Genomic DNA, 23,070 nt, shown 5'->3' with positions numbered 1-23,070 from the left:
TGGTGTAGTTTTACTCCACGTGTCTAGATACATGTTTTCTAAGTAGGGATAAAACTTAATTAAACTTTTACATAGATTAGCATTAAATTTCAAGATAACAATGTATTTAAGGAAAAATAGGCTTACGTTTTTTTGTGTTTGATACTAATTTCATCTTCATATTTGAGCTTATAATTTATTTTCAAATATGGTTATGTTTATTATTATAAACTTTGACATCTTACTTATTTTGATATTTTAAATTTGATTAATTATTTTTTATGATATGAAAATTTATTAAATAAATAAATACAAAACATGCATATCACATTAAATATATGATAAAAATTACACTTCATAAAACATGAAGAAATTATAACTCTTATGAATAAAAGTCAAAATAAACACATTGAGGTTTATAATTTATTTATGTCTTTATTTTTTTATTCAATTGAGTTTTTTTGTTTGTTAAATATACTCAATATGATCTCTTCCATTATATCTGCATTAACATCATTTGAAAAATGTCACGAGTCTATTTATTTTTTTCTTCTACCATTTAAAAAAAAAAAAAACTATCTCATCTTACTCTATTCTCCTAAGATACCACAAAAATCTTTTTCAAACATTTCATATACATTCCCAAGAAGTAGGTAATAACATGTGCATGACCAACAAACATATTTAACTAAGGTTTTGATATACTTGAAACAAACTTTAAAATGAGACATTTTTACTAATCAAATAATTTATTCTAAAAATTAATAGTCATTCGTAATATTTTAATTATATTTTATTCTCAAACATAATTTTACAATTAATTTAATAGAGATATACCAAAACTAAAAAATGATTAGAGGTTTAATTTTTTTTTTTTAGAGGTCTAAAGCAAAGACTTTATCTGATTGGACCTAGAGTCGACTTTGATCCAATTCCAGCCAAAGTTTGAACAACAACTCAAAGTAGTAGACTCTTTCATATCTTTATTAACATTATTAAAGCGACATACATTTCACTTCATCAACTAGACTTGTTTACTATTGATACATTTTTTTTTATTTGAAAAAATATAAATATTTTTATTGTAAAAAATATAAAAATGAATATTTAAAACTAAATAATTGTAGAAATTAGTATATATGTATATATGATTAAATAATTTTTTTTCTAAAATAGCTATATATGTATTGTGAAATTAGTACATTTAAAATTTGTCAAATGTGTTTCTGTATACCTAACACTTCCATAAACATGTGAATTTGAATTAATGATATTAAGATATGATCAAGAGTCAAATTTTTTTTGCAAGTAGTGACATATTCATATTTATTAAATGTTGAATATTATAAATTTTAAAAATATCAATTTCAAACATAAAACCGTTTTTTTATCCCACCAACACAATTTTTAGATTTTAGGAAACCAAACACAAACTTATATTAAAAATGTGCAGTGGTGGACCAAAAGCTTGACAGGGGTGCCACCCCCAACGATTTTTTATTTTCGATATATTTAAAAATTATATATATATATATATATTATTTTATTTATATTAATTCTAAAGACTTTTTATTTATTTTATTTTTATATATTTAAAAAATATATATTTATATATTATTATTTTATTTATATATTATTATTTTAGTTATATTAATTTAGTTTGAAAAAAATTTTTTAAAATCTAAAAATCATGTTTTTCTTCTCTATTATAATTTTTTATAATTTTTTATTTGGTTTCTCTCTCTTCCATGTTTCCATCTTTTCTCTCCTCTTATTTTCATCTCAATTTTCATCATCAATTCCTTATTATTTTTAAAATCAAATTGCATTACGCCAAAATTGAGGAGTTAAGGAACATTTTGGACCGAACAATTTATTCTTTTGAGAAAGTTCATCTTTTACCTTTTTTTGAAACAATATGTTTTCCTCTTGTATGTGATTTTTCTACGCTTTAGGTATATCTCTACCTGTTAGGATCACAAAATCATGCTCTAATTGTTGATCAAACTCTTCTTTGTGTAGATAGAACTATTGTAGGCTTTGAAGTTGTGTAAGAAAAGAGCAAGATTAGGAATCTACTCTAAGGTGAGGGAAATAATAATTTAGAAGTTATTAATTTTCTTAAAATATTGAGTCTTGCTTTTAAGATTTAATTTTGGGTATTCATAATTTTATCTAAATAGGTGAGAGGTGACAAATTTATATTAGAATTTATGGTAAAGAGTAAAAGAATTAATTATTTTTTCAAGAGGAAGGCTTGTGATGAAGATGAAAAAAATGCATCTATGTCATCTAAAATTGAGAAACTTCATAAGAGTCCAAAAATTGAAGAAAACAAAAAACAACTTTCTAAAGTTCCTAAAGTTACATATAATGAATTTGAAAATGCTTTAGAACGTGATCCGGGAAGCGTCTTCAAATTTGGCAATACCCACCAAATCAAATTGATGAGGTACAAAAGGGCTATCTAAAATGGGATTCATATCAAATGCATCTAGAAAATTATCCGTTGTCTAGTAAAGATGATCATCCAAGAAGATTTCAGTACACATGGTTTAGCTTATTTCCTTCATAGTTAGAGTATTCGCCATTAAAAGATGTTGCATATTGTTTACTGTGCTATCTTTTTAGTAAAAAACCAAGTGGATAGCCTGACGTAGATGTTTTCATTGTTACATGTAATTGAGTTGATTTTTATTGAATTCTAATTGGCAATGAGTTAATTGTCATCAACATGCTTTAACTTTTTGAATGATTTTTTTATAGGTTTTAAAAGTTGGAGGGAAGTTAACAATGGAAAAAAGTCTGAAGTTTCTACTTGATTGATAAATTATTTCGTCTTATCATGACTCTTTTAGTTTCTACAGCTAAAAGATCTTTTTTTGCAATGAAAATAATCAAGAACAATTTGAGAAATAAGATGGCTGAATTTTCAGCAAGCACTATAATAATCTATATATTACAACTAGCTTTAGTTCTGATTCGATTATTAAATATTTTAAGTCATTGAAAGAGTGTAGAGAAACACTAACTAAAGGTAACTTTTATTTTTTTTTAATATATTATTGTTGATGATAAACTTTATATTACTCTTTTATATATATATATATATATATATATATATATATATATATATATATATATATATATTCTCATATTGTTTGGATTCTATTATTAATTTTTGTTCAAGTTTGGTCAGTGAATATTTCAATTTTAAATTTAAAGTATACTTAAATTTAAAAACAAATATAAATGCTTATTCTCCTTTTAGACGCACTTTTTTTTTTTAATTTTAGGGATGAAATTATGTTTATTGAAATTAGATTGTTTATTTTCCTACAACTTAGGTTAAGTTACTTTTCTTAAATTCATAAACACATTCTTCATTTATTTCATAAACAAATGTCAACAGAAAAAAAATATTCAGAAGTCACGTACGATGCATCAAAATTTTAATGAAAGACTAAAGAAACAAACAAAAAAAAAGATTGTAAACCCAGATAAATATTTCTTCATCTATATTCCTTACTCTGGATTAATTTTGATACATAAACACATATACTCATACAACAACTTTGGGTGACAGAGATATGATACACATTCTTTTCTTGGTGCTTTAAACTGAGACATACTAAGTGTTGTCATTTTCATGAACAAAACCACCATTTGGCACAGAAAGAAAATCTAGGTTGTATAACAGAAGCAGCATGGCCATTGAAGAGAGGAAAGTTGGGACAGGTCCAAAGATCCAAAGCAAGAAGGAAAGTGCAGAGTAGAAAAGCCTGTTTCCGAGTGTGTTCAAGACGATGGCCTTGTCGAAAAGGTGAGTTAAATAGTGTGAAGTGACTAAGGATTTGTGATCTTGTGGAGAGCAAATGAGAATGTTGATTTGATTGAGAAAGCCTATGCAGCAAGTGTGGCAGAGAAATGAGAATAAGAATGTTGCAAGGAGAATCGCATATTTGAGACCCACCATTAATTCTCCGTGTGCTCCAAAAATTGTGTTATCGATTGCTTCTTTAGCACTGTAAGTGCTGCTTATCACTGCTCCCAGCCCAGCACATATCAGAATTGCTGATGTCGCCATAAGTGTTGATGCCATGATCAAGTTTCGAAGAGATTGGATTGCTACGATACTCCTTCTGTCAACATCCTGCATCAGTAAAATTCAAATTTATTATTTTCATCGATTTACTTCCCTAATTTCATAATCAAATTAGTAGTTGTTTAAAAGTCACTCTTTGGATATCTATATTATTATTTATGCAAATGAGTGAGGTGTTTGATTGAGACAAAAATGTCAAGTAAGATGAAAATGAGAGAGAAGAAATTAGGAGACTCGAAAAAATTAAGTTTAAGGACAAGGATAAGTGAATTGTGTTTGTTAATTTTAGAGGAAAACAATGAAAAGTTTAGAAGGAAATGAAAATGAATTATATAAGTTCTAAAATGTAATGAAAATTAAACTTTGGGAGAATATATGAAAGATGAAGAATACCTTGATCATGAGAAGAACCCATAATCTGCGACCATCAGCTTCTCTTCCAAAGGTTGTGGTGAAGGGCTGTGTCTGAGTCTTATGCCATAACCAAACATGATATGCTACCATCATCACTAACCCTAATGGCACCAATATCGCATCCAAATAGTATTTTCTCCACTCCATCTCAGATTAAACTCTCTTCTTCATCTACTGTTTCGTCTTTTACTTTTTTTCACCCTATATACTACCCGTAACTATATATGTATATATAAAAAGAGAGAGAAAGAAAGGAAAAAACATTTTAATCAATGCTCATTTGCACGTGCTAAAGAAGTTTAGGTAGGAAAAAAGTTTAATTTATTATCAATGAATGAAAAGATAGGAACGTTTTGTACTTACATTTCGTTTGGTTGAGGGTGAGAGAGGATGAAGAACTTATTTAAGAAGAAATAGAATAAGAGGGGTGCTTTGGATAAACTGAAGGGAGAAGAAAAGAGACAAAGAGAAATGTTGCCACAAGAAAGATTTACGTAAAAACGAATATAACTTACTATATATTACAAATAAAATAAAAAGTATTTACAAGAGATATAATAAAAAATGAATTTTAAATCTAATTTAACAATAAATTTTATTGAGATATACTAATTTAATTTTACAAAATTAATTTATAAAATAATATTCGTATCAAATTATATAAATAATTTAAAATTAAGGGATTCAAATTAACAAAGTAATTTTATATTTTTGTTGAATTATTTTTAATATAAATATATGATTTATTCTAAAAGAAATAATGGCAATATAAAATATTTTCAATGCCTGAGAGCTGTTCATTAAATAAGGAGTTTTCAATTAAACAATTTAAAAACAATTAACGAATTAATCCTATTTTTTTTCCTAATATTTTATTTCAAAATATAAATTCCTTATTATTATTATTATTACTTTTTTGTCCGTCTCATTTCCTCATTTTTTTTTTCAATTTGGATACTCGAACTCTACTTTTGTGACTTTTTCTTTTGGTTTTAAAGAGCTATAACCTTAAGGGTGTATTTGGATTTAAAAATTCATATTAAAAGTGAAATTTAGGATGTTCATAGATTGAATTTTTAATGATTTAATGTTTTTTAATCTAAATAATTGGATTAGATTTTCGATTCAAATTTATTTTTTTAGCAAAATAAGTTTGGATAATATAAATTCAAATATTTGAATCAAGATTTAAATCTAGTTTAAATATTTGGATTAAATTCAAAATTCATATTCCATTTTTTATAAAAAAAATTTAAATTAAATTTTCTAAAATTTGTGTATTTAAGAAGTAATATTGCAACTTGGCGCATAGTTGAAGTTGTTAATTTCTTTGTGGTTTATTATGTGTTTTTTCTTTTATCGACGAAATTTTTTGTTGATAATTATTAACAAAATTTATGATTGGTCGGTAAAATTTATGGATAATAATTTTTCTAACAGATTTTATGCATTAATAATGTATTTTGAATTTTTATAATATCAATTTTTTTGTAGAGGCTGTGCATTAAAATATAATTGATGTTGTATATAAAAAAAAGAAAATGGTGCTTCTTCGCATCCATTGTTTTCTTCCTGCACCCCCAAATTTTTTATAATGAACAAAATACTCTTTTGAGTTTGGCTAGTTTGTTGAAGTAGTATACCAGCAAAGCAGTTAAGAATGACGAGAACTTAATGCTTGATTCGGTATCGGGGAGGAAGAAGATGAGAGTTACATTCAATTATTTAATATATAATTAGGAGGGGACAAAATGGGAAGCAACGAAAAGTTTGACGGTGTAGAAAAAAAAATAATGAGTGCAGTAAGAAGCCCAAAACTAATATATGGAATTGAGAAATAAGTAACAAAGCACAAGAAAATATCATGGTCCACTCAAACATATAAGCAGAAGAGAAAAATCACATTGAAGGAGGAGATTGAGGATATCAAAGTTAAAGTAGACATGTCTGAGAATCTATCCCCACGTAACATGCACTTCAACAGAGGCGTTATGTTCTTCATTTTTCTGGCCGTGTTTGGTTAACTTGTCTTGTTTGGCGCAGTTTTAGTAATGAGATTCTGCAAAATACTCCTCACAATACAATTATAAAGTCAAACTTGAAAATCTAATTCAAACCTCAAGCAGTGAGCCATCATTCCCCTCACGAATTCCTAGGTTCATCTTTTGTTTCCCAGCAACAAAGTCCACCTCATGAAACACCAACAACATGGCAACAGAACAGAAGAATGCGATGACAGGTCCAAAGATCCATAGCAGAAGGAAAAGTCCGGTGTGTGAAAGTCTGTTTCCGACAATATTCAAAATGGTGGCTTTTCTCAACAGATCGGTCAGATATTGGTCAGGGGTAACGAAGGTGATGACATGTTGTGGTAAGCAAATGAGGATGCTCAACTGGGCGAGAAACCTAACTGATAGAGAGTGAAAGAGAAACGAGAACAAGAATGTTGTAAAGATGGTTGCATATTTTAGTGCCACAACAAATTCCCCTTGTGCTCCATAATAAACTGAATCTATGAGAGGCTTCTTCACTCTGTAAGTGCTGCTTATCACTGCTCCAAGCCCACAACAGAGAAGAATGCTTGTGTTCGCCATAAAGATTGACCCCATCATCATGTTCCGAACACTTTGCACTGCTATAATGTTCTTCTTTTCGATATCCTTCCATATGAAAAATAAGATAAAATAATGTTACTTCAAGGAAAAGATACAATACCACTGAAATGTGAATCCACTCAGATAAAAGGTTGACTTAATTTTCAACTCAAAACCTTAAACAATGAGTTAACGATTCTTTATCTTTATACGGTACAGTTGGATTTTTAACGTATGAATTAAACTCTAAGTGTATGAAATTTTAAGAAGCATATATATACCTTGATAATGGCGGGAATCCATAAACGGCGACCGTCGGCATCTATTCCGAAGACGGTTAAGGAAGCTTGTGTCCTTACCTTGTACCATAACCAAACATGGTAGATAAGGTTTAGGAGTAACCCTAAGGGTATAAGCGTCACATCAAGGTAAAATGTCCTCCATTCCATACGCATCTATATATATATCTCTACCTATTTCAAATGAGTCTTTTATAATTCAATTTTGGTGAACAATGCCTCTCTCTCTATATATATATATATATATGTTCATTTTTTTTTATCAACAAAGAATAAAAATTAATTAAGTAGAGCACTTAAGGGGTGCTCTAACCCTTATACAAAAAATAAAACCTGTAAGTGTTGATGTATAGCTTAGCAAGAGAGAACCATCAACCAAAACCTAACAAGAACAAAGATGTAGCCTTAGTATATCACCATGACACTACACATAAGGCTCTGCAACATCTATGAAACTATTGACATACGGCCCCCTCTATTGCAGATATGAAGTTGTTGCCTCTGATATAGCAGCAGTCAGCCCCCTCTAGCACTATTGTTGTGCAGTTCCATAGCTATAGAACTCAGCCATGTCTGATGTGTTGCAGACTGGATCCTATAGCATCGCTATAGTTAAGCCTTGCATTATGATACTTTCTTCCCTTCACTTGAGGAACCTGTATTTGCTTACCTATCACACTGAAACACACAACATTACCGTATCATAGAGATTTTAGACATGTATGTGGGGATAAGCACCAATCACTATAGGAGAACAAGGCAGCTGGAATTTTGTGCTTCATCCACACCCAAGCTGTCAATTGAGCCTGACTAAAGATTTCTATAGGGTCAACTTTCCTTTGTTTAAAGATTACACTGTTCCTATGGTTCCAAATTTCCCCTATAATAGCTAACCACATTCCTCGCCAAGCTAGATTTTGTCTACTATTAAAGTCAAAAAGATGGAAGTGTTGAAAGTTGATCCTGGCTTTAATGTGGTGCACAGTGCATAACCCTAACCACCTGTCACACATATTCCAAACTATTTGGGTCACCCTACAAGAGAAGAATAGATGGTCTGTAGTCTCTTCATGTGTATTACACAAATCACAAAGACTATGTTGTAGTTGAACCCCCCTCTTAAGTAAATTATCCTTAGTCGGTAATTTATCCAAGAATACTCTCCATCCTAGTATTTGAGCCTTAGGAGTTACTCTTGTGCTCCACAACATTTTGAACTCATTGTTCTGTACTTCTTCATCAGTTTTCTGCAATGTTTTATAAGCTGTCTTTACTGAGTATATCCCATCCTCATCTTCTTTCCATTTCCAAGTATCGAAATACTCCTTTCGTAATCGTGGCCCGTCAATAACGAGGAGGAGTTGTTTCTCCATAGTTGATTCCCATACAAATCGTGGTCTCCTCCACAATAAGTCTCAATGCCAAACATTGTCCTCCCAGTGACCGACCTCCCCAATAGCACCATCTTTACAGTTTGATATCATGTACAACCTTGGAAACTTACTTTTAAGTGTTTCTTCCCCAACTCATTTGTCTTCCCAGAACTTCACTTTTTTCCCATCACCTAACACCCACTCAAAGCTATTATCAAACCAAAGACCTTGCAACGTGCCCCCGCAAACCTTATGAATGTCTGTCCACCATCTTGAAGCAGACTTTAATACGATAGGATCATTAAGATTTCTCCATGACCCATACTTTGACTCTAGGACCTGTTTCCATAACCCATTATCCTCCGTACCTAATCTCCATTTTCATTTGGCTAAGAGTGCATCATTAAAATTTTGAATGTTCCTTATGCCAAGTCCCCCTGCCTCCTTTGATTTACATATATTTTCCCATTTGACCCATGCTATTTTCTTAGTTTCCGAACTCCAACCCCAGAGGAAGTTTCTTTACATTTTTAGGAGTTTGTTACTCACGTATTTTGGCATTTTATAAAAGGACATATAGTATAAAGGCAGAGCAGATAGAACAGATTTAATTAAACATACTCGGCCAGCCATACTTATAAGTTTCCCTTTCCAGTTAGCTAGTCGGCTGCTGACGTTCTCAATCATGGGCTGCCAGAATTGTTTTAACCTTGGATTTCCTCCAATTGGCATTCCAAGGTACACAAACGGAATATCCATATGTTTGCAATTTAGGGTGTTTGAGAATACTTTCAACATAGATGCATCCAGGCCCAGTCCCCCAACTTTAGTTTTGGAGAAATTAACCCTAAGACCTAACGCCAGTTCAAAACTTCTTAATATAGCCTTTAAAGTTCGTGCATTTTGAGCTTTTGCTTCGCACAGGAAGAGGGTATCATCAGCAAATTGTAGTAACCCCACATTTGTTTCATTAGAGCCAACTTTAATCCCACTATACAAGTCTTTCTTAACAGCCTGTCTGACTAACCCTGCCAAGCCTTCTGCTACAATAAGAAAAAGGAAAGGTGCCATAGGATCTCCCTGTCTAAGACCTCTTGTAGGGGTAAACTCATTAGTGGGACTCCCGTTCACCAGAACTGACACCGAAGAGGAGCCCAAGCATTCTTTAACCCAACTGATCCATCTATCACAAAAGCCCATTCTCTCCATCATATGATATAGAAAATCCCAATTGACCGAATCATATGCTTTTTCATAGTCAACCTTTACTATTGCCAGCCTTTTCTTTTTTTGCCTATATTCCTCCACTATCTCATTAGCTACCAAAATACTATCCAAGAGGCCTCTTCCTTTAATGAATGCTGATTGAGTGTTATCTATAATCTTAGGCAACACAGTTTTAAGCCTATTTGCTAGGATCTTAGATATTATCTTATACACACAACCGACTAGAGAAATAGGTATATAGTCATCCAGGTCGAGAGGGGTTTGTTTTTTTGGTACTAGTGTAATGAATGAAGCATTACACCCTTTTGGGATCTTCCCCTCTTTCCAGAACCATCTTACCGCATTGTTAACATCGTTCTTCAGCACCTCCCAATTGTGCTTTAGGAAGAGAAAGTTAAAGCCATCAGGACCTGGACTTTTCGTTTCTCCACATTGGTTTATGGTCTCCTCTATTTCGTTATCACTTATTTCCTTCATTAATAGCATGTTGTCTTCCTCCGATATTGTTTGAAACTCAATGTTACGGAAGTTAATATTGAACGATTTAGGTGCGGAAAACCTTTTTTGGAAGACTCGCCTTACTTCCTCCCTTACCTTTGTTGGGTCCTCACACCACGTCCCATTCACGTCCACCCCTTTTAGTTCATTCGTAATCCTCCTCCATCTTATTCTTGAGTGGAAGTACTTTTAGTTGGTGTCCCCTTGTTCTATCCATTTGAGTCTTGCCTTTTGATTTAATAGTGCACTTTCCTTATGTAATATTAGCTTCAACTCACTTAAGACTTCCATGCGTCTTGCCTTATCTGCATCCCCGAGATTGCTTTCATCATCTACCTTATCTAGAGCATTAAGTTGTAGGAGAAGGTTTTGTTTCTTCAAACCTATGAATCCAAACACCTCTTTGTTCCATGTTTTCAAGTCAAACTTCAACTTTTTCAGCTTCTCCTTTAGAATTATCATCGGGTTTCCTTTCCCAATATAGGTTTCCCAAGATTGTTTTACCGTCTTCTTAAAAGTTGGATCAGATTTCCAAATGTTGAATGTTTTAAATGGCTTAGGTCCCCAGTCAACTGTGACCGGTTTAAGCATTAAAGCGCAGTGATCTGATACTTGCCTTCCCATAATGTATTGTCTACTATCTGGCCAATGCTCTAGCCATTCAGTAGAGACCAAAATCCTGTCTATTCTACTCTTAGCCATTCCATTTTCTTTGTACCAAGTATATTTCCCTCCAATCAATGGCACATCTAACAACTCCATTGTCTCTATGAAATTATTAAAACCTTGAATCTCTCTTCGAGTTGTGTTTCCACTCGGATTAATGCCCTTCCTTTCATTATGTTTTCTTACCGCGTTGAAATCACCTAAAATACACCATTGACTACATATTTCTCCCATCTTAAAGTTAATTAATTCCTCCCACAATTTGACTTTTTCATTAAAATTGCAGGATGAATACACATTAAATACAACAACTGGAGTTAGGTCTCTATTGGCATTATTACAGTACTCTCCTATGACTCCTATGTAAGAATTCCCTATAGCATGCTTTGATAACTTGAATCTGTCTTTATGCCACATTGTTAAAATTCCCCCCGAATTTCCCACTGCCGAGATGCTCACCCAGTCTATATTGTTATCCCCCCACAGGTTGTAACAGCTAGATGGTTGTAAATCTCGCAACTTGGTTTCCTGAAGACATAACATGTCTACTCCTTCATATATATATATATATATATATATATATATATATATATATGTTCATGACTTTGTGCACTTCTTCTCCACCAATGAGTTTGTGAAAGAAGCTCCTTATTATATACTAGTAGTACTAGGGAATTTCAACAACTTTATATATTCCATTCTACTATAGTTAGTTTAAACCATTTATATTCCATTCGTATATCATCAATTTTGTGTCACATCTTATGATTTCCTATCTAATATTCTTCGGTATATATATTTTTTTTCTTATGCATGTACTAGTTCTTTAAATTTATTTTTAACAAAATTCAAGTATCGTGGGTTTAAAGAATCTAAAAAGTATATAACTAGAGGATGATTATCATCTCATAAACTCGTTTGGTAGAGTTTAATTATTTTTTGACCGAAATAAAGGAAACAATGTCGACTATGAAAAAATCATCGTTATTTTTAAAAATTATTGACTTTAACTATATTTCTATAAGTAATCATTGTTGACTCTCAGTGTTTTCTACCTTTAATGATAATTTTAAACAAATTGTTAAAAAGTTATATTAATTTACAATATTTTATGGTGTCTTTTTTTTTCACAACCGTAACTCTAAATTTGTTGTTTGAATAAGTTGTGAAAAGAAGATTCTAATTAAAAAAAAAAAAAACTTGAATTTCTAAGAGGTGGAGTTAAAGATTGAAAAATGTCATGAAATAGAGATGTTTCTCATCGTACAAATATGCATTTTGATCCAAAGTCACACTATAATATTAGTTAATGAGTCATAACCTAAAAGAATAAGAAAATGAGAGAAAGTAGATCATAGCATTCTGCAATGATTCCAAAATGCTAAAGTATAGTTGGAAGCCGGGGTGATTAAGAATAAACCATGCTTTTAACTCTTTCCGAATATGCTTCCCGTAGATTTATTATATAATATTTAAGCTCATTTCTTTATTAAAAAAAACAATGGATCTAAGATGAACCCAGACCCATTTGAAATTAAAAGATTATTAGTTTGGCACCTATTTTAGGAATTAAAATCTGAGTCTGAACCCATTAAAAGCTTATCAGTTTGGCATGGATTCTAGAAGTGTGCTAGGAATGAGTTAGAGAGCCTAGATGAAAATAATAATAAAAAACATATATTACAATGTATCCACAATTAATTCAAAATTAAAGCGATATTAGTTGCCGACTTTTAGGAATTAAGATGTTAATCCAAGTTAAGAAAAAATGAAAAAGTTAAATAATAAAAAAAATGACATATTCGTTCTTTTAAAGTTTTAAGTTCGAAAATATGTTTAAAATGATTCTAGTTAATTAGAACAAAAAACCATCTTATGTATTTTATAAATAAATACTATGTGGTGTTATATTCAATTGTTTACCAACAAATGGTAGTTGTTAATTTTTTTTAGCGAGAATAGTTAAACTTATAACATTTCTCGTTCTCGTTTATAGATTCACTCTTCAAACCAATTTTATTTCTCTAAATTGTTAATCGAAAATCGAATCTACGACTTTTTTTCTTCTTTTTCTTTCATCTAACCATTAAGTGTTGGATTAAATATGTTTTTGGTTCCTCAAATTTTTGCGAAATTTGAAATTAGTCTCTCATCAAAACTTTTGACCAATTTAGTCCTTCATTTTTAAAAATGCGTGAATTTAGTCATTTTAACAAAATTTTGTTAAGTTTATATGACGTTTCAAGCGTATTTCATGATAGTATTTGACTTATTTACACTGTTTGACACATTTTTGTTTCAATGTTAACTTAAATATTATCATAAAATGCGTTTAAAATGTCAAATACACTTAATAAAATTTGGTAAGAAGGACTAAATCCACGCATTTCTAAAGATGAATGACTAAATTGGTATAAAGTTTTGAAGAGGAACTAATTTCAAAATTCACTGAAATTTGAGGGACCAAAAACATATTTAACCCTTAAGTATTTTATCACTTTATATTCAATCATTCATATTTTTTTTTCTCTTTTGAAAAACTTGTTAGGTAGATATGCAAATTATGTTGGTTATTGTTCCAAAGGGCATCCCTAATACATATTCTTGATATGCAAATTTGTCCCTTGCACACCTAACATGGCATCACCATACGTGTGAAGCATAGCACTCACTTTATTTAGTAGATGGAATTTGGTTCCTTCATATTTTTTAAATCTAAACAAAGAATCTCAGTGTTTACTTTGAAGAGAACAAAATTAAGGAACCATCCAACGAATACTTTGTTGGAGCAAGCTTCATAACGGTTAAAAAAGGAATCTTTAGTGTTTATTCCATCTATGTGGAATCTTCAAAATAATTTTTGTTTCATAATATTCCTCAATTTTTTCTTTTGGCAGGCAAAGGGTACCTACCATGCATTTTGGTTTATAACCTTATTATTACATTGATTACTATAGTACTACCATCAGATTTCAGATCTCCACAAATATATTTAGTATCTCTTAATTTGTTGGGTTGAGATTAGTACCACTTAATACACTAGTGTCTAACATTACAAAAAAAAAAACAGGGAATATCGACGGTCGAGATCCGTCCATAACAACAAATATCTGTCGGTAATCTAATTTTTCCGACGGATTGAAATCTGTCGGTAAAAGAGTCGTAGCTAATATTAGACGGGTTGAAATCCGTCGGTAAAAGGCCGTCCTGACAGCAATTGGGAGTGACACGACAGGGGCAGTGCCAACAACAGTGGACAACAACAGTAGCGGTGACTTCAGTGATGTGTTTAGAAGAGAAGAACTGACGAGTTTTGTAATTCGGGAAATGTGTTTAATCTGATTTTTTTAAGTTTAATCTGCGAACTTACCAACGGATTAATCTGTCGGTCAACCGTCAGTAATTGTCTGGTCACCTTACCAAAAGATAAATTCGTCGTCAAATGTCTCTTGTGGTATTATCGACAAATAAATTCGTCGTCAAATGTCTCTTGTGTTATTATCGATGAAAATGTTCGTTGATATTTTTTCTGCTTGAGATCCGTCGCTAAATCTGTCAAAAAATTATACATGTTGACGTTTTTTTAATCTGTCGATATTAGTCCGTTGATAATTATCAGATTTTTTGTAATGTAAAGGAGTTATTTTAAAATAAGAACCTGAAAACTTGAAAAGATTATGTATAAGGAAGATAACAAAAATAACATAGTAAATTAAAATACAAATTATTATGTTTTTTCTTTAAAAATAATGGATACACAGAGAAAAAAATATTTCTACTAAACTAGTCATAGTATTAAAAAGATATCTCGGAATAAAAAGATAATCATTTAAAATTTTAAAAAAGGTACAAAATTTGGAAAACCCAATTTATTGAATTATTAAAAAACAATATAAGATAAAAGGATGTTTATATAAAAATTTGGAAAATATATAAAAAATTTAAAATCACTACAATGGAAAATAACTGATACAGTAAAAGTGTTGAAAAAAATAATAAAAAGAAATTGTTCACCACTTTCACTACAAAAAGATTACCTGTTAACAATTAATTTTAATCACAAAAAATTAATAATTACTATATGATCAATTTATATACCAATTAAAAAAATAAAATAAAAATTATTAGTTTCTAAAATAACCACTATTATGAATAAAAAAATTATAATTGATTTCAAATTGGTCTGTAAAATTTAGTTACCAAAAGTTTTGGCTACCAAAAGAATTAGTTTATAATTTGGTCATTAAATATTAGCTATCAAAATTTTGACTGTCAAAAAAATTAGTTTCTAATTAGTCTTTAATTAATTTGTGACTAATTTAACTACCAATTATTATTTTTTATTTATAATAGTAATTATTCTAACAATCAATAATTTTTATTTTATAAATTATTATTTAAAGTAGTTACTATAGTAACTAATAATTTTTTTATCAATAAATTTGATTATTATTTAAGAGATTTTTTAGTGTTTAATATATATATATATATATATATATAGGGAATTGAAAAAGATAAGTCGTGTATAGTCCAACTTATGTGCAAATATATAAAAAATAAATAAATTGTGTATTTAAAATACAAATTCTCTTAAAAATTGAAAATGTTCTTTTAAAATATGATTTCTTCAACATTATTTTAAAGTCGTGTTTTCAAAACAAAACTACTTCTTTATTTTGAAATCATTTTTCTCATACATTATTATGCATTTACATAATTTTTTAAAATTATTTATTTCAATAAAAAATTTGCACTAATTTAGTGAACAAAAAAAAAACGTGTTTGAAGGTCTAAATATAAAGCAGGGGTTTGTGTTGAGAGGCAATTGGAGAAAAGGAGGAAAAGTTTTTCAAACAAATTTTAAATAAGCTTGAGATTAGTCAAACTTTGATGAGATGTAGTTTGGGAACTTTTGGAAGAAAATATAATGCTTATTTCAAAATTTGAAGATAGAAGTGTAGGGTTCGGTATTATGAAAAGCCTAACACTAGATGAATTTAATTTCACATTTATTAAGGATTTTGAAGCATTGTAAAGGGTGATGTTTTATTTTTGAAGGATTTGCATTTTATTTTACCAACATTGTTGGACAGTGACATGTGTTTACTATTATCATAATTTTAGAGCTTGAGAATTAAATAATGTCTAGACTTTACACAAATTTTATTACAATAAATTGAACGTACAAGTATTAAAATAGATTTGTCTCATCAATCAATTTAAAAAGTTTGTGTAATAGGTTATGTTCGTGGAAAAAAGTGTTATTTATATTGAATTAGGTTTCTTTTTAGTCTACAAAAACTTGCTCGGATGTAGCAAGACGTAATTCGTTTGTGGATTAATCCATTTTATAAAAGAATTATTATATTTTAAGAAATAAAATTATTATAATATATGTATATATTATAATTTATATATCAAATAACTAAATTTAAAATAAAACAAAGATATTGATTAATTAAGGAGGATGGAGTCAACAAAAACATCACTTTCAACATAACCTACACCTTGAGGGAGAGATGAACAAGATTGAGAGGATTGGTAGGGTGTAGATAGTTTTACACATTAAATACATTTTCACATTTTCTAAACATGTTTGGCAAAAAAATAAAATGAAGAAATAATATTTCAAAAGTGGTGGCAAAGTGTAGGAGTGTTCATACTAATGAAGTTGAATATATATTAATGATTAGAGATATGAGTTTGTGAGACTTTGCGACAAAAATATATAGGAAAAATAACCGAATTATAGTGACAATCAAGATAAAGATTAATATAATTGTAAATGGTGAAATTGAACATGAAGAATCAGTTTTATTTTTTATAAATAAATAAATAAATATATATATATATATATATATATATATATATATATATTTATTTATATTATCAAACACATACATGGGAATAAAATCAAACCGAAAGTCTTGATCAAACTAAGTTTTAAGAACTAATAACTTTCACGATACTTCATACTTAATTAATCTATTATAAATATTTCAAATTTAAACAAAAGCTAAATGAATGTATAAATACTTTTAGTTTGTTAATGTTTTAAGGTAAATAAGGAAAAAAAATGTGGTACAGTTTTTAGTGCTTGAGTGTTAGTAAAGTAAATAATATTTTACCAATAAAATGATTATTGAATTTGATTGGAAGTAGAAATTGATCTAATTTTATTTTTTGAGATTTTAAATAGATGAAAATAATTAACGTAATAAAATATAAAAATACGAAAAAAATTAAAATAAAATAAGAAAGAAAAAATAAATCATAACAACTTATTTATATATATATATATATATATATATATATTAAAATTTAATAAATTGTATCATAATTCTCAAGAAATTTAATGAGAAATAATATATCAAAAGAAATTATCTGATATTGGTTCATAAATAGTATTAATATAAATTTTCTTTATATGAAAATTAATAAATACTAACGTTATAATTAATAAATACTAACCTTTGTGTGTTTGTGTCTATAGAAAATTGTAATTGCAAAATTAAAAAATTATAAATATATTAAATTTTGATTGGGCAGTGTTTTATAGTTAATATTAATTTTTAATTGAGAAATAAATTTTAATTATATTAATATTTAATTTAATTAGGTGAAAGGTGGTTGTGTGACTCAAAACATATAACAATACAAAATTTGTAATTATATTAACTTTTAATTAGGTTTAATTTAAATTAAATTTATTGACTAAAGAATATGAACATTTAATATATCAGAAAATTTGAAAAAGAAAAAAACAATGATTTACAAAATTTTATGATTTTGTTTGATAATCATACCAGTCTTACTATATTACGATTATGATGTGTAGGATCTAACTCATAAATATAATGTAAAATCATAAAATATTACCATCTTGTGATTTAAAATATCAAATTTTGACTACCTTGATGACAATAATAAAATTTGGGAAAGTTTAGTTTCTCTACTTTCTTTGATGAAGTAATGAAAAATTAGGATCCTTACATAACCATTCTTAAATAACTAATTATCTATACATATCACTATAAAGAAATCAACATTTAATATTAACCAAAAATCAAACTTAACAAACAAAAATCAACACAAATTAATTAATAATGTTAGATTTGGATGGGATACAAAATGAATTCAAAATTCATAAATGTTGATTTATTAATGTAACTTTCGAGAGTGATCTTATATGTCCTTTTAAAAAAGATTGATTAGGCAAATTTCAAACATGTTAAAAAATTTAAAGTTTTTAATTAATTATTTGACATCTCAATTTGAATAAATTAAAATATTATTAGTTTTGAATAATAAATTACTTTCGTGTACTTAATTTTTTTCATGTGACTTTCTTTCTCCTTTATCCATGTCTTCTTTTTGTTTCCATTTTATTTTATTCATGTCAAGTACCCAGTAAAAAATTTAAACTTCATATCATTATGATTTTTTAACAACCATCATAGAGATAGTTATCACAATCTTAGGCGTCCTTCTGTTCCATGGATTGTTTGTGGTGAAGTCAATTTTGATATGAAAAATCTTTTTTAACACAAAATACATCACTTGACAATCCACTTTTAGGGGAAATTTGTAAAAAGGGTCCCTTTGACCAAAATTTTGTAGAAAAGATCCTTTGAAATTTTATTTGCAAAACTGGGTCGTTTCGTCAGGGGGAGGACAACTTTAAAAGTGAAGTCGTCCTCCCAAAGGCCAGTTTCCCCCTTTTTTTTTCTAAAAAAATGGAAGTCGTCCGGCTGAAGGCCGGTTTTTGCTTTTGCGTTGGTGAAGTCGTCTTTGCGGATGACGACTTCATTTTAGTTTTTTTTTTAAAACAGTAAATGGTAATAAATTGAAATAAAAATAGAAATAAACTTTAATATATTTTTTAAATGATTAAAAATTAAAATACAATAATTTAGTAACTTAAAAATAATGAAACAGTCATCTATGTCCTCCGGTTCCACATGTTGGTCTTCTTCTGGGTCTGTTGGGACGTGTTAGTGGTTGTTGTTGTGGTTCATCATCGTCATCGTCATCGTCATCTTCATCTTGATGACTTTGGACATTTTGAGGAATTTGTGGTGATTGGGAAGGCATTGGCGGAGGATAGAATGGAATTGATGATGAAGATCCTGGATAATAGGCAGATGGTGGTGTCATGGTTGTGGTTCCAAACATATGTGATGGACCAGCACCATAAGTTGACTGATGCGGGAAGAAACCGTATGAGGAAGGGATGTGTTGGAATCAGGTGTTTGATGGGTTGCCAAATTGAGGATGTGAATGTCCAAACATTTGACCTTGACCCATAGGGGACTGTTCGAAAAAGGGTTGGTGATGATGCATGAAATCTGGAGAAGACCCAACATGGGCAGTGTAGGGTTGTGAAGCAGGCTGAGAAGGTTCTTGTGATATGTCGTACTGTAAAATAAATAACATGGTTATTGCCATGAATAAGTATGTATGATAAACAAATGTGCTACAAATGTATTATAAATAACCTCATCGTCGAAAGATTTTGATGGAGATATATAGCGGATAGTGTGGTTGATGTACCACTGCATATACGGTGTTTCATCACGCAAATGACCGTTTCCGCTGAACGGTGTATCTTGAATGATCCGATTTTGTCGATCATTCCAAATTGAAATCCATTGGTGATGATGTGCCACCCAATCTCTGTCGTTTCTCCCCCTCAAGTCATCCCTGTGAACTTGATCCAGGTTAACCGGCTCAGGCGAAATGTTTTGTCTTAAACCAAATTGACGCATCACCCTATCCGCCTGATGGATTTCTACTGTCGCAAAGCAAATTATTGGTACTGTTGCTCTGAAGACCGGAGGGATGTCAATCACAATCAATCGACTAACTTCGGGTTGAATGTAAGGCCTCCATAAGAACTGAAACCAAATTGTAGACATTAGTTTTAAACTTTTAAAAACAAATTACTTGCAATTACCTTAAGTATTACCTGTCTTGTACGTATTTGATCAAATCTCAACCGAAAATCAGTAACTGAAATTGAAGCTGGATTTATCCGATGCGTTACGTTCATCCACCTAAATAAAAATGTTGCAATTTAAAGTTAGTTAAATGACAAGAAAAAAAATAATTTAAAAGTTAGCTTTGTACCTTCTACAGACATGGAAACCATCCCCATCAGCCACCTCCTGATCACTTAAAGGTTGAAGTGGTGGGGCTATAGAAGTAATCCTTTCCCAAGCCCAACATTGTAACAAAATCATGCATCCACCAATATTTTCTTGGCGTAGGTGAATGCCATGATCTAGGCAACGATATAGACAAGCCAAGACTGCAGAGCCCCAACTATAATTTCTGACGACATCCAAGTCAGCTAGCCTAAGTAGATACATGACATGTACCCTAGCTGCAGACGTGTCTGGCATTAAAATGCTTCCGATCAATGTGAGAATGTACGCCCTCGCGTATTGAGCAATAACCTCATTGTTTGCATTGGGTGGAAGCTGTTGGAAAGTAGTGTTTAACCAAGATACTCGAATTGAGTTCCCCTTTATCACCGTCGGTGGTGGAATGACACCTAGATGTTCATGGAAGGTGGCGAATATGTCGTCAACCGTAGTGGGACCAGTTACCACATCTCCGTCTATCGGTAGGCCAAGGAGGACGGCTACATCTTCTAGTGTCACGGTGGTTTCTCCATGGGGGAAGTGAAATGTATGAGTTTCTGATCTCCATCTTTCGTGCAATGTGGTTGAGAGCATTTAGACCACTGCATGCAAAAATTGGACTGTGATGGCATAGGGAGTGAAAGAATCTCTGAATTCCACTTTCCCTGAATTCGTGGCTTGGAACTAGCGCAGTAGGAATCACACTTGATGAGCACGATCAACGAGGAAATAAATGCGCGCAGATTCGCGCGCGCGTGGCGTTGTCAGGTGGCGCGGCACTGAAGTCGTCATTAATGCGGACGACAACTAAAGTGAAGTCGTCATCACTGCGGACGACTTTCACTTAATGTCGCCAGGCCCCCTACCGGTTTCTGCACTGTTCATTAATGAAGTTGTGGCTCAATGAATGCGCTGGCCTAATGAATGTGCTGGCTTTAATGAAGTAGTTGTTATTAATGCGGCTGACTTAATGAAGTAGTTGACATTAACGACTTATTTATTAAGAAACAGTATCTTAATTACGTCAAAGTGTATTCAAATAGGTTATTTAATATGGTTGACTGCTATCATTAATACTGATTATTTGCACACGATTTATACACTTCAAGTCTCATAGTTTTTTCTCCCCATATTATTTCTGACCGTACGAAACTTTTACTCTTCACCATATTTGCACGACCCATATTTGCACGAAAATGGCAGGAGAAAGTGAATATCCAGATATTTTGTCTGATTTTAGTGAAGATGAGTTGGTTACCAACCAATATACAATCCATACAACAGATCATACTGGCTCATCAAGTCACACCTCAATTGAAGCTTCAAATCCAGTGACAGAAAATTCATTATGCATTGGGATGTCTTTTGACACAAAAGAGTCCACAGTGTCATATATCAAGCAATACCACATCGACAATGGTTACAAATTTGTGGTTGTTGAGAGCAAATCTGAAAAATTTATATGTCAATGTGTCGACCACAAAAAAGGTTGCCCGTGGCGTTTACGGGCTGCTTATAGCAAGCGGAGTCTGAATTGGGAGATTAGAAAGATTGACGGAATCCACACTTGTTTGTCAACCATGCAATCTGCAGATCATGTTAATCTTGATTCCAACCAAATTGGTTCTATTGTGATGAACTCTGTAAAGGAAAATCCTTCCATACCTATCAAAAGTTTAGTAGCTGAAATCAAGAATCGTTTCGGATATTCAGTTTCATATGACAAAGCTTGGAATGGTAAGCAAAAAGCGCTTGCTAAGGAGTTTGGAGATTGGGAAGAGTCTTACAATGAACTTCCCAGGTGGTATCAAGCTGTACAAGAAAGCAATCCCGGCACAATAATTCAGTGCACTGGATCTCCTAGACTTGTTAGTGGCCAACCTGACCCTTCTTGCTATATTATGGAACACGTATTTTGGTCTTTTGGACCATGCATTCAAGGGTTCAATTATTGCAAGCCAGTTGTCCAAGTAGATGGCACATTTCTCACAGGAAGATATCAAGGGACATTGTTAACAACACTAGCTCAAGATGGGTCACGTAATATATTCCCTTTGGCCTTCGCTATAGTGGAAGGAGAAACAAAGGAGGCCTTGATATGGTTTTTTCAACTCTTAAGGGAGCACGTTACACCACAACCAAACCTCTGCTTGATAACAGACAGGGGGAAAGGCATATTGGCGGCCCTACAATCTGAAGAAGTACAATGGGAAGCAGATGGATTGGAATCAGTATACTGCATACATCATATTGCTTCCAATTTCAACAAAAAATTCAAGAATCACGAATTGAAAAACCGGTTAAAGAATATGGGTAATAAAATTTTTCTTTCAGTCATCACATTCGATAATTAAATTAACTAATATAATTGCATTTTTACAGCTTACGAGGTCAAACAACCCATATTCGATGCTAAATTTGCGGCTTTGAGATCACATTCACCAGAAGTGGCATCTTGGATCGATAGGATACCATACAAAAATGGACTCAGGCCTACGACGGGGGTAGTAGATTCGGACACATGACAACAAACCTGGCAAAATGTATGAATTCTGTTTTGAAAAGAGATCGTTCATTACCAATTTGTGCCCTAATTAAGGCAACATTTGAAAGGACCGCAACATGGTTTGTTGAGAGAGGGGTTAAGACAGACTCCATGTTACGAGCAGGCCACCAGTATCCCGAGGAAATTAATACTATTATTAGAAAAAATCAACAACAAGCGGGAATGTGTCAAGTGCGTCGATACTCACGAGATAATAACGAATT

General features: G+C 31.1%; 5 protein-coding genes across 5 annotated transcripts; 1 reads left to right on the top strand and 4 right to left on the bottom strand.

The window, feature by feature from the left end:
- Positions 1-3,463: 3,463 nt before the first annotated feature.
- On the bottom strand, positions 3,464-4,803 carry LOC114180299 (uncharacterized). The gene is made up of 2 exons (XM_028066587.2): positions 4,478-4,803; positions 3,464-4,132 (listed from the first exon to the last, which is right to left on the bottom strand). Exons 1-2 carry the CDS (start codon positions 4,643-4,645, stop codon positions 3,611-3,613), a joined length of 690 nt encoding a protein of 229 aa, XP_027922388.2. The 5' UTR covers positions 4,646-4,803; the 3' UTR covers positions 3,464-3,610.
- Positions 4,804-6,324: 1,521 nt separating this feature from the next.
- On the bottom strand, positions 6,325-7,630 carry LOC114182625 (uncharacterized). The gene is made up of 2 exons (XM_028069527.2): positions 7,374-7,630; positions 6,325-7,158 (listed from the first exon to the last, which is right to left on the bottom strand). The coding sequence occupies exons 1-2, from the start codon at positions 7,545-7,547 to the stop codon at positions 6,610-6,612; spliced, it is 723 nt and encodes a 240-aa protein (XP_027925328.2). The 5' UTR covers positions 7,548-7,630; the 3' UTR covers positions 6,325-6,609.
- A 3,048-nt stretch (positions 7,631-10,678) lies between these two features.
- LOC146887300 (uncharacterized) lies at positions 10,679-11,698 on the bottom strand. The gene has a single exon (XM_085672091.1). It carries the CDS (start codon positions 11,696-11,698, stop codon positions 10,679-10,681), a length of 1,020 nt encoding a protein of 339 aa, XP_085528217.1.
- Positions 11,699-19,399: 7,701 nt separating this feature from the next.
- LOC146887299 (serine/threonine-protein phosphatase 7 long form homolog) lies at positions 19,400-20,895 on the bottom strand. The gene is made up of 4 exons (XM_085672090.1): positions 20,285-20,895; positions 20,124-20,211; positions 19,654-20,052; positions 19,400-19,573 (listed from the first exon to the last, which is right to left on the bottom strand). The coding sequence occupies exons 1-4, from the start codon at positions 20,893-20,895 to the stop codon at positions 19,400-19,402; spliced, it is 1,272 nt and encodes a 423-aa protein (XP_085528216.1).
- A 1,040-nt stretch (positions 20,896-21,935) lies between these two features.
- Positions 21,936-22,655, top strand: LOC146887298 (uncharacterized). The gene has a single exon (XM_085672089.1). The coding sequence runs from the start codon at positions 21,936-21,938 to the stop codon at positions 22,653-22,655; it is 720 nt and encodes a 239-aa protein (XP_085528215.1).
- Positions 22,656-23,070: the final 415 nt, after the last annotated feature.

The sequence above is a fragment of the Vigna unguiculata genome, chromosome 4, assembly GCF_037176805.1.
Source record: "Vigna unguiculata cultivar grain cowpea cultivar isolate G323 ecotype 2 chromosome 4, ASM3717680v1, whole genome shotgun sequence".
Taxonomy (NCBI): Eukaryota; Viridiplantae; Streptophyta; class Magnoliopsida; order Fabales; family Fabaceae; genus Vigna; species Vigna unguiculata.
This window is presented reverse-complemented; position numbering and strand designations above follow the sequence as displayed.

Excerpts from the sequence above, each read along its gene's own strand:
- LOC114180299 (XM_028066587.2), bottom strand. The coding sequence starts at position 4,645 with ATGGAGTGGAGAAAATACTATTTGGATGCGATATTGGTGCCATTAGGG. Across the intron at positions 4,133-4,477 it reads GGGTTCTTCTCATGATCAAG|GATGTTGACAGAAGGAGTAT; the intron begins GTATTCTTCATC and ends TTACTGATGCAG.
- LOC114182625 (XM_028069527.2), bottom strand. The coding sequence starts at position 7,547 with ATGCGTATGGAATGGAGGACATTTTACCTTGATGTGACGCTTATACCC. Across the intron at positions 7,159-7,373 it reads GGATTCCCGCCATTATCAAG|GATATCGAAAAGAAGAACAT; the intron begins GTATATATATGC and ends TTCATATGGAAG.
- LOC146887300 (XM_085672091.1), bottom strand. The coding sequence starts at position 11,698 with ATGTTATGTCTTCAGGAAACCAAGTTGCGAGATTTACAACCATCTAGC.
- LOC146887299 (XM_085672090.1), bottom strand. The coding sequence starts at position 20,895 with ATGCTCTCAACCACATTGCACGAAAGATGGAGATCAGAAACTCATACA. Across the intron at positions 20,212-20,284 it reads GGTTTCCATGTCTGTAGAAG|GTGGATGAACGTAACGCATC; the intron begins GTACAAAGCTAA and ends ATTTTTATTTAG. Across the intron at positions 19,574-19,653 it reads CAAAATCTTTCGACGATGAG|TACGACATATCACAAGAACC; the intron begins GTTATTTATAAT and ends TTTATTTTACAG.
- LOC146887298 (XM_085672089.1), top strand. The coding sequence starts at position 21,936 with ATGAACTCTGTAAAGGAAAATCCTTCCATACCTATCAAAAGTTTAGTA.